This window comes from Danio aesculapii, chromosome 8 (genome assembly GCF_903798145.1).
Source record: "Danio aesculapii chromosome 8, fDanAes4.1, whole genome shotgun sequence".
In the NCBI taxonomy this organism is placed as follows: Eukaryota; Metazoa; Chordata; class Actinopteri; order Cypriniformes; family Danionidae; genus Danio; species Danio aesculapii.
Genome location: NC_079442.1, coordinates 8,501,271 through 8,512,978, shown reverse-complemented (window position 1 = coordinate 8,512,978; position 11,708 = coordinate 8,501,271). Strand labels below are relative to the sequence as shown.

The 11,708-nt window shown below is 37.1% G+C and overlaps 1 protein-coding gene across 1 annotated transcript; it reads left to right on the top strand.

The window, feature by feature from the left end:
- The first annotated feature begins 1,135 nt into the window (after positions 1-1,135).
- Positions 1,136-9,694, top strand: LOC130234249 (taste receptor type 1 member 1). Its single transcript, XM_056464523.1, has 7 exons — positions 1,136-1,311; positions 1,422-1,719; positions 1,793-2,524; positions 4,245-4,443; positions 7,032-7,045; positions 7,874-7,994; positions 8,760-9,694. The coding sequence occupies exons 1-7, from the start codon at positions 1,136-1,138 to the stop codon at positions 9,692-9,694; spliced, it is 2,475 nt and encodes an 824-aa protein (XP_056320498.1).
- Positions 9,695-11,708: the final 2,014 nt, after the last annotated feature.

Here is an 11,708-nt window from a genome sequence, read left to right as displayed (position 1 = left end):
TTGACAAGATTTATGAAGGCTTTATTATAAATTCCTCACAGCAAAGCCAGTTCTGATAGGGTATTTAGTATGGTGAAAAAGATTGTTACAGAAACTAGAATGGCAATAGACAACATTACAAGCTTCAAGCTCACAAATGACCTCCTTCTCAGAAGGAAAGTGTCGCTCACATTTTGGGAATGTCCTTTTGTTCAATCTTTTTGGATTAAAGTACTTTTTTTTAATGCTTTCATTATCCAAAATAAGCTTAATCATTGTTTAAGACTTAATCAATACACCTTGTTTTGGGGTTTACACTAATATATATTGGAATGTGTTATATCTATAAATGTAAACAAGAAGTATTTGCTTAAATAGTGACGTTTAAAGTCCTAGAATTTGTGCTTATTGTGCTTATTCGTATTTAATAGGCCTAATCTTTTTTATGTTTATTTTACCCTCTCGTTTCCCCTTATCTCTCTCATGCGTTTGTTATATATTTAATTCATAATTACCTTGTTATTTAAAAATGAGCTATAGTTTGTGGAGACCATTTTCTGGTTTATTTTTTACTGTAAATCTTTTGTTGTTATAAATAAAAAAAATAAATGATGATGACGCCATGTGATTGGTCATCATGACTGCCTAAATTTGAGCCCCGAGCGAAGAGCATGGCATGACGGCTTCATTTTCAACTCCGTCCCCACATGTGCTCAGCTAATCTCGTTGATCACCGGCTGCAGCTGTGGTTCAAGTCAAATGCACCTATTGTATTAACTTATTAAATGTATACTCAAAATGTATCACCACAGTAATATACACATCACAGTGTTCTTTCTTTCTTAGCAGCTCTAGGAGACATCTGCTTTAAGTTCAGATGGATACAGTTTATTTTACAAGAGCCTAATTTCATTTGTAAATCTATGGCTGAGAACACTCACTTGTGGTGTAATGCTCTATTTAATAACTGATTGACATATGAATTATGAGTTTGGATATGGAAATGAGCATTTGTATTATTGAATATAGTGGTTTAAGAAATGCAAATGTTTAAGCAAATTAAGAGTAGTATATGAGCCCAAATTCTCTCACAACAACAACAAAACAAGCAACAACTCATCCCTGTTTTAAAAACACCAACAGCCTGTTTTAAACCATGCATCTTGATAGCAATTCCATTTTGCTTTTGGGCTTTATTAATAGTTTATATTTTTCTTGCTCAGCATCTGACTTCAGCTTGGATGGAGATTTCTTATTGGGTGGTCTTTTTCCCTTACATGAAATTGACCAGGTGACCCCCGTTTTTACCCCAGAGACTACTAAATGCTTCAGGTAAGCAAAAACCTTTTGTCAGTCAAGGTTTTTACTACCAGAACTTTACACTGCTAAGTTGAAAATCCAAGGTATTTTATGATATTAATTTCCTCACTGATGTTTTCAAGGTACACTGCCTCACCATCTGGCTTTCAGATGTTGCAAGTGATGAGGTTTGCCATTGAAGAGATTAATAACTCCAGCACTCTTTTGCCCAATGTTTCCCTGGGCTATGAATTGTTTGACCATTGTTCAAATACTAAGAATTTCGGTTCACTTTTAAGTTTCATCTCAAATAATGGATCAATTAAACCTAAAGTAAAACGCATCAACTATCAATCTGACGTGATCGCTTTAACAGGGCCATATGGAAGCACACGGACTATTTCAATTGCACCACTGATCACAATGGACCTTGTGCCATTGGTAAATTTTGTACAATTTACATATACATAAAATGCTAAATGAATCATTTTAACAGTGTTTTCTTCTTTCAAAGGTGAATTACGGAGCTTCAAGCTCTGTGTTAAGCAATAAACTTCAGTATCCCTCTTTTGTAAGAACAGTGCCCAGCAACAAAGACATGATAAATATGATTATCCACATGATACGTTGGTTTGGATGGAACTGGGTTGCCTTTCTTGGTAGCAAAGATGCTTACAGTACAGATGGACTGAATCTGTTTAACACCTACATAAACAACACTGGTATTTGTGTGGCCTATCAAGAGGGTCTAAACCTTGATGCAAACTACAGTCAGACACTTAAAAAGATTGATATGCTTAACATCAATGTCATTGTGGTGTTTGCTGTGCCACAATATGCAGTCAACATTATCAATACGGCCATAGCGGACAACATCCGAGACAAAGTATGGATTGCGAGTGAAACATGGTCAATGAATCAACAACTTCCAAGGGAGCCAGGAATTGAGAAAATCGGTACAGTCATTGGAATTACAGACCGATTGTTGACATTACCTGGATTTAATGAATTCATCTATAAAGATATGGGGACGGCTAATGTTAATGCGAGTAAATTCCAGACAAATACATGTAATCAAAATTGTGATTACTGCCCATCGTTGACCGCAGAAGATATTATTAATGAGAATCCCTCATTCTCCTTCGCTATCTATGCTGCCATATATACCATAGCTCATGCGTTACATAAAGTTTTGCAATGCGACACAAAAGGCTGTCCAAAAAACACACCATTTGAGCCATATATGGTAAGTGAGTTCAGTTGAATCTATTTAAATAGCAATGCTTTTATCTAATACTTAGCATGTATTAATGGTTTAAAAATGTATATACATTGTAATTCCATAATTGATTATAATATGTATTCACCAACATGGACCATGCTGCACTTTGAGCTAGACTTTATTGTTGGGATGAAAAGGGGTGGTAAGGTAACAGTGGGATGAAGAGGAATGGAAGCAAGCGGATAGGTTGTTCGGGTGTCCTACAATGATGCCCAGAAACTCAGAGTGGGGGTACCGTCTCTGTAATATTTTGGTAGAGTGATTAGAACCCGGGTGGCATGGTGGTGCAGTGGTTAGCACAGTCGCCTCACAGCAAGAAGGCTGCTGGTTCCAGTCCTGGTTGGGCCAGTTGGTGTTTCTGTGTGGAGTTTGCATGTTCCCCCTGTGTTTGGGTGGCTTCTCTGGTTTCCCGCACAGTCTAAAGATATGTGGTAAACTAAATTGGCAGTGTGTGAATGTGAGAGCGTATGGGTGTTAAGTGTGGGTGTAAAACATGCTGGATACTGTAATTTGGCAGTTTATTCCGTTGTGGCGACCCCTAATATATCAGGGACTAAGCCAAAGGAAAATGAATGAATGAATGAATGATTTGGACCCCCGATTCAGCCTAGGAGAGAAGAGAGGTTACAAGGATTGTTAATGGAAAGCAAGGATAAAGAGGGAGGGACGTTGGGTTCAAGAGAACGAGAAGAACAGTGCTAGAGGCATGGGCGTTGATAGGCCTATTTTAGAGAGAGGGGGGGAGGGGGGTTGGGGTCTTTAGCCCCCCTCTATATTTCTTCTCAGCAACCCTAAAACTTTTCCGATTAGCTTATAAACTGTAGACCAAATTATCATCTCTGTCCCCTAAATTTGATATGACGATGGTGGCAGAATTCGGCTCCTCCCCGATTTTCGTTTTTCATTTGATCAGCAAACCACAGCTGTGCAGAACAAGATAATAATAAGGTGATAATTGGTAAATTGTTATAAGATATGCTTATTTGAAGTTCTTTGCTATGGACACACTTGTATCACTTGTACCCCAATGTCAGATTTCCAATCTACTGTTTCCTCAGTGATCACCTCATAATCACAGCTGTTTCCGCCAGCAAAAATATAACACTTAATGAACATTTTACTGTTTTTATTTCAAAATGAACTACCATTATAAAATACATTACAGTGCATGTGGCATTATCTATACCACAGTCATGCACAGAAAGTATTAAACACAGCGACAGAACCACTTAGTGAATGTACTCATTTGAATTGTCAGAGTCTTGTATTAAAGCTATTTCCTCTTTTAATATTATGATTCAGATCGTGAAATATGTGAATTAGCCTGTAGGTTAAAAAAAAAAAAAATTTATGTGTATGCCATTTAATTAGAGAAGTGGCAGTTTTATTTAATAAATACATGGAAACAAAATTTGTACTTCAAATATATATATATATTTCTTTATTTATTTTTTAGGGTGCTGAGCCCCCCTAAAATGAAAATCCTAAAATCGCCCCTGGCTAGAGGGCTGGTCTGCCTTAAATAAATTTTAGGGAGTAGGTGATTGGTTAAGGAGGCAAAATGAGGCTTGGTCTCGATGCTGAACTTTTGTTTGCAAGTTAACTCCATATAAATATACAAAAACAAATAAGCTAAACAAAAAGTAATATTAATGATATTAATGTAGTGTACACTTCCCAACAGCTTCTGGGAGAAATGAAAAAGTTGGATTTTCCGCTTAATGGTCGACAAGTGAAATATGACAAAAATTATGATCCAACCATCAGTTATGCTGTTGTACTCTGGCACACAGATGAGAATTCCCCACAGTTTGAGATGGTGGGCACGTATGATACATATCCAAAAACAGATTTTACCATTGACAACATGCGCTTTCCTTGGCGTAATGATTCTGTAAGTATTTTTTATCTTTATATCCAAACATTGCTATTGTAAATTACAGGTTTACTGAAGCAGTTTTACATATTTCTCATAATTAAAGACAATACTCTCACAGCACATGACACAGCCATTTAGCAAAACAATTCATGTATAATTTTTATCTAACACATGAAACGCAAAAACTTGAATGATGACTCAGGGGATAGCACTGTCCTCACAGCAAGAAGGTTACTGGTTTAAGAGTGTGGGTGTTTCTCAGCACTGGGGGTTCATGAGTTAGTGTACTCTCAGGGCTGAGTTGTAATTGGTGATCCATGTTACAGTGACACACTGACGATTGACAGATATTTTTAACTATATTAAAGCATGACATTAGAAAAGACAGCGATTCAGATTTGCTCAACACTGTAAAAAATGCTGGGTTCCACACAGTTCCTTCATGTTGTCCCAATACAAACCAATTAAGTTATTAATTAATTTTTCTTAGGCTTAATCCCTGATTTATTAAGGGTCACCACAGCAGAATGAACCAACAACTACTCTGGCATATGTTTCATACAGAGGATGCCTTTCCAGCCACAACCCAGTACTGGCACACTTGATTAAGCTAACTTAATTGTTTTTACAAATTTAAGTGGATTAAACATAAAATAATTAAGTTGTCCCCCCCCCCAAAAAAAACCTCAGGAATTGTGTTGCTTGAGCTCATTTTAAATAAGTAGTTTGATCAAGCAGCAACTTTTTTTCTTTTTTTGAATGAATGGCCACTACTGACACAGCAGACAAAGCCTTCCCTTTTCCTCATCAGCTGTGCTATTCCTCCTATTTCATTTGCTAAGCCTAGTCCACCTATTCTCAAACAATATTTCTGCTGCTTTTGTTTTCTATTTTATCCCTTTCACGTTATTTGTTTGGTTTTCATATACAAAAAGTTACGTTTACTGCACACTACTTATTTAATATGGGCTGAACTAATGCAATTCTTACCTTTTTTGGCACAGCTTAATTGTTTTAAGTTCCATCTACTCAAATTTGTAAAAGAAAATTAAATTAACTTAATTAAATTAAGGTTTGTGTTGGAACAATACGAAGGAATTGTGTGGAACCCTGCATTTTATACAGTGTACAGATGTTGAGAGTTCAACGTGTTCCCTCTGCCACCATGTTCGCCACGGCATTTGCGGAAGTAAATGTGCCTGCAGTGCTTAGGGTGGCAGTTTAACCATAGACTATATCAGCTGAAATATCAACACGCATTTTTAGCTTTGCCTTTCCACAATACTAGGACTGGGAAGGTACTATATGTGAACCGTTTGCACAGGTACTGTACAGTGGGTAAGGAAAGTATTCAGACCCCCTTAAAATTTTTCACTCTTTGTTATATTGCAGCTAAAATCATTTCAATTATTTTTTCCCCTCAATGCACAGACAGCACCCCCTATTGACAGAAAAACATAGAATTGCTAACATTTATGCATATTTATTAAAAAAGAAAAACTGAAATATCACATACTTCCAAGTATTCAGATCCTTTGCTCAGTATTTTGTAGAAGCACTAGAGGTGTGAACTTTCACGGTTCTCACAGTCATTGATTCTGTTCATCTGGATATCTTGGTGCATTGACGATGCTATCCATACACAATTTTATATTTTACTTCACAGCACAACAATTCTTGTACTAAAATTTATAAATATAATAAATATTTAGATTTATATTATTTGAATACAATTTGTCCTTTAATACAAACAGTCAGATATATGACTGTACCTTTAAAATCTCAAGTACATGCACAGAACAACATGAGCATTTATAGCAAATAAACACGTATAAATATCCTGCTCACTTTCTGAGTATTGTTGAGCGAGTTCTTACACCCCTACACACTCAACAGAAAGGGCTCGGATTGGCTCTAACGCTTTGGCACAGCTAAAAGGCAGCGGCTATCACAACTGATCCATGATTGACACGGAGGAGACATGTGTCTGTAAACAGAAGTATCGCTATAACAGATGAGAGAAGAGGAAAAGTGACCTCACGCCAACAGGTCCACAGTGAGAGAGAGAGAGAGAGAGGAATGAAGTTTACTTTCAGTTTCTCCATATAGTAAAATAGGGGCATCTGCTGTAACTTCAGTGTCAGTGAAAGACTGTCCAGCAAACACACACACCGTGGATTGTGCAGAGTTTCTGCATTTTTAGGAAGTTGAAGTGTTTTATTTATTCGCCGTCGCCTCCCTCGCCATAGTAAGCTACCGCAATATAGCGCATATGAGATAAATGATGTCACTACGTAATAACCGGCTATGATCTAATACTGAACCAATACCAAATGTTCCACGTCTGCATTGTGGTGCACCAAAGAAACAATTAATTTTGACACCCCTAAGAAATCAAGTCAAATCACTTTTATTGTCACATCAGAAGCAGTACGTGTGCTATGATTGACAAGCTAAGGTGCTGGTTCCAAAAATACAACAACGTACTCCCAAAAAACAAGACAATGTACATTTGGCAATGTTGACTGTAATACGTATAAGACAATGAATAGGTGTAAACGTAGTCTGACTATTCATGGTAAATTGTTGTAGGCAATAATGGATTGGTTAAAGTGCAGTGCATGCTACATCTTGAGCACCCTTTTAATCTAATACAGCCATGAATCTTTTTGAGAAAGATGCAACAAGTTTTTCACACCTGGATTTGGGATCCTCTGCCATTCCTCCTCGCAGATCCTCTCCAGTTCTGTCAGGTTGGATAGTAAACGCTGATGGACAGACATTTTTAGGTCTCTCCAGAGATGCTCAATTGGGTTTAAGCCAGGGCTCTGGCTGGGCCATTCAAGAACAGTCACGGAGTTGTTGTGAAGCCACTCCTTTGTTATTTTAGCTGTGTGCTTAGGTTCATTGAGACCCCAGTTTGAGGTCCTATGCACTTTGGAAAAGGTTTTCATCCAGGATATCCCTGTACTTGGCCACATTCATCTTTTCTTTGATTGCAACAAGTCGACCTGTCCCTGCAGCTGAAAAACATCCCCACAGCATGATGCTGCCACCACCATGCTTCACTGTTGGGACTGTATTGGAAAGGTGATGAGCAGTGCCTGGTTTTCTCCACACATACCACTTAGAATTAAGGCCAAAAAGTTCTATCTTGGTTTCATCAGACCAAAGAATGTTATTTCTCACGGTTTTAGCAAACTCCATGCAGGCTTCGTGTGTCTTGCACTGAGGACAGGCTTCCGTTGGGTCACTCTGCCATAAAGTGAATGAATATCAAAATGAATGAAAAGGGACTTTGGTCATTCGTATTTGTAATTTTGTAACTAGTGATCAGGCTGTGTTAATTGCTTGAGAACATTTGAACTTAGCTTGGAGAAATATTTAAAGAAACTCCACAAATGTAACACATTTTCCCATTCCCTTTTTCAAAGGTCCCTTTCTCAAACTGCTCTGTTGAGTGTAAACCAGGATTTGCAAGGCAACCTGAAGGTTTTCATAGTTGCTGTTTTACGTGTAAAAAATGCCCACGTAACAGCTATGTGGATTATTCCAGTAAGTAGAAAAAGACCATTCTATTATCACAGTAATTTACATTATGCACCATTTGCATAGTGTGATTTTACATCTTTGAGGTGGGGAAAAAATTCCAGTTACAATTGACCTTATTCTTCACCTGTTAGTGCATGAAGTTATTGGTACCTTATTGGCACAAGACTTCTGATCTCATTCACTTTTATTGATTTTTAGTCATAAAAACAGCTTTTTATGATGCTTGATGTTGTAAACTTGTATTTTGTTATTATATATATATATATATATATATATATATATATATATATATATATATATATATATATATATATATATATTGTCAAAAACACAATTGTTTGTAGAGTTTGACTGTTTACTATTCCTAGTCATTTCCCCAGTGCCAATTGAATCAGAAATTCTAAAACAATCACAGAAAAAGCTTACTACCAAGTTGCAGAATAAGGTCAATACAGTCCAGTTATTTTAAAGTAGCTTTAGATAAAGTAATAAGACTAACTACACTTAATATTGCAATTTCATGGCAATCCAAAACATTTGGATTTGCAGCTAATTTGATTAATCTCATTTATACATTTTAGCACAATTTGCTCATCCCCCAATGAAAGTTGTGTTTAGGAGTTGGGTTTGGGGCAAGCCTTTTAAATATTGTCCATCTTCATACATATCATACGAATTCAAACTAATTAGCCACTTTTCTGACAATAAGTAAAACAGTTACATTTCCTCATGAGATTGGACTAACATATGTGTAATTTTGACTTTCAGAAGATCCCTATACCTGCTTTTCATGTGCAGTGAGTGATTGGTCTGATGAGGGCAGTACAGCATGCAAGACACGAGCTGTTGTCTACCTTGAGTTTACAGAAATCACCTCAATTGCTGTCATGATTTCTGTCTCGTTCCTTATTATTCTCCTTATTGGCATATTTGGCCTTTTTGCCTACAATTTCAACACACCTGTGGTGAGGTCTGCTGGCGGAGGCATGTGTCTCCTTATGTTGCTCTGCCTGACTATATCTAGCATAAGTGTGTTCTTTTTTTTTGGAAAACCAACATCTGTACATTGCTTCGTGAGAAATGCCATATTTGCTTTTTTCTTTACTATCTGTCTTTCATGTTTGACTGTCCGTTCTTTTCAGATTATTTGTGTTTTTAAAATGGCTGCTCAGTTCCCTAAATTGCACGGCCTATGGGTTAAACATAATGGCCAATGGCTATTTATTGCATTTTCTTCATTTATTCACTTAATTTCTTGTGTGATATGGACAACTGTCTCTCCTGATATACCCATCGCTGACTCTTGGACTTTTAAAGACCAAACTCTTCTCATGTGTGAAATGGTAAATACTATAACTTTTACGATAGTTTTGTTTATAAGCTGGTTTCTCGGTTTCCTGTGTCTTGTGTTTTCGTACATGGGAAGAGACCTGCCAAAAAATTACAATGAGGCCAAATCAATTACCTTCAGTCTCATTCTGTACTACCTGAGCTGGATTGTGTACTTCACCGCATACCTCTCAGTCAAAAGTAAATACATTATGCTTTTGAATGCAATGGCCCAGATATCTAGCATATATGGAATTCTCTTCAGCTATTTCATTCCAAAATCTTACATAATGATATTTCAGCCACAGAAGAACACTGCTGCATACTTTCAGACATCTATTCAAAATTACACTCAAACTATTAGTAGGTCTTAAACTACACCTTCTAATAAAGTCATGATGGTCCATCCCAGATGCCTCCAAGTCCAGAGAAATCATGCTTCTAGACATTGTTAACATAGGGCTTCCTATTGGCACACATCATAATAACAATCACCCGTTGACATCACTTGTTTCAAATCACATCATTATTTAAACAATTTACCTGATTATAGAATGTGTTGCAGGTCTGAATGACAGGAAAGGATGTTTATTTACAAATGAAATGAAATTGACCAGACAAAACATAAAATTTTCCATACATGGAATTCTCCTCAGCTATTTCGTTCCAAAACCATACATAATTATATTCCAGACACACTACTGCATACTTTCAGACATCTATTCAAAATTACTCAAATTATTAGTAGGTCTTAGACCACACCTTCTGTATGCAAATATAGTCATCCACAAGGGAACTGCAGTTGTGTATAGTTTTGTTTTGTAGATATTTGACAAACAAGTACTGTGTTGGATATTCAATACACATTACCTCTCTACCCCTTGTTTTAACACTGTACTCTATTTGCAACCATGGATGAATGTTTATTAAAATCCAACAGCAGCTCATTGTGGATATGCACCCAGGTCTACAATTTTGGCAAACCACAAATATGTACCTAGGGCTACATCTGGCTGCAATTTGTGTGTGAAACGAACGATATGGGGTGGTATGATGCCACCGACAACTTCTGTTCCCTTTTGCGTTACCGCTGACCACTTACCTCCTTATGGACGGCTTTTCCTCTGTTACCAGTTTGGGACTTGGGATGCAGAGAGGAGTAGACCGCGACAGTCCAGAGAAGACCAGGAACCAGGAACAGCTCCAGAAAACAGGTAAAAAAATGACAAATAAAAATAAAAACATGGTGAAAACGTGGTAAAATCATGCAGCCGCCAGAGCTTTGCTTTTCTAGATTGCGTTTTAAAACACTATCGGTTGGGTTTAGGTAAAGAGGTGGGTGGGTCAGTCAACAACAAGCTGATTGGCTGAAATGGCCTCTGGCGGATTTATACGGGAAGAGGATGCAGAAATGGCACGTATGAAGGAAATTTGAGACCATCAAAAAAAAAAAAAAAAACTGCAAGCAGACGTAGCTCTGGGTATATTTTTTATGGTTCCAAGAAATGTAGACCTGGGTACATACCCTGAGTTGTTAAAATTACTAATCACTATCACAGTTATGGGTAAGATCAAACCCCATTATGTTAACAATATCTTAAATATTCACATAGTCTAAGAGAAGAAAGACACATTCTGGGGTTCATGCTACACTATAATACAAATGTAATTATATTTGTTATATCAAAAAGACACTTAAATATGTGTAATCACAAATGGTTGATTTTGCACGTGTAATAAAGGACATTTTCAAAACTTCCCTAATATAGTGTCTGAGAAATCAATGTGATGGTTTGTGAGGTTTAGGTATATGTTTCATGTTCAATTAGTTCAATTCAAGTTTATTTGTATGGATTTTTTACATTATTTATAGCTCTAAAGTTACCATACTAATGAATTATTATGGTGTAGGTTGGTCAGAGTCAGTTGTTCCTCTACCAGACGAAGCTCTGCTTTTACCCTTTCAGTCTCTTTTTGCAATTGTGGAAAGTGATTTCAAAAATCAGTGTTTGCCATTCTTTGTATTTTTTTGGTTATTCTGTAATCTTTGCATGCATCACTAATAAACATTCAAGAGTTCCCACTTAGATATGCTTAGCGTTAATAGCAGGTTTGGCGTGCTTTCCTGGGAGAGAACCCTGAGCTCGGAGATATTTTAGCCCAAGGCTCCCGCCCAGTCAATAAGCATATAAGGGGATCCGAGATCAGGTAGGTTTCGAGAGCCCCCCTTAGAAAAGAGAGGAAAAGGACGAGATGGGGTGGAAGGGGGGATTCTTCCAAAATGAAGATAGAGCAGTAGGGAGAGAATTATCTTTTTATAGTAAGCTTGGGTCACTCTGATTGGATTATTATTGATTACAGATGAGAAGCCAGGCATGCTCAATCATA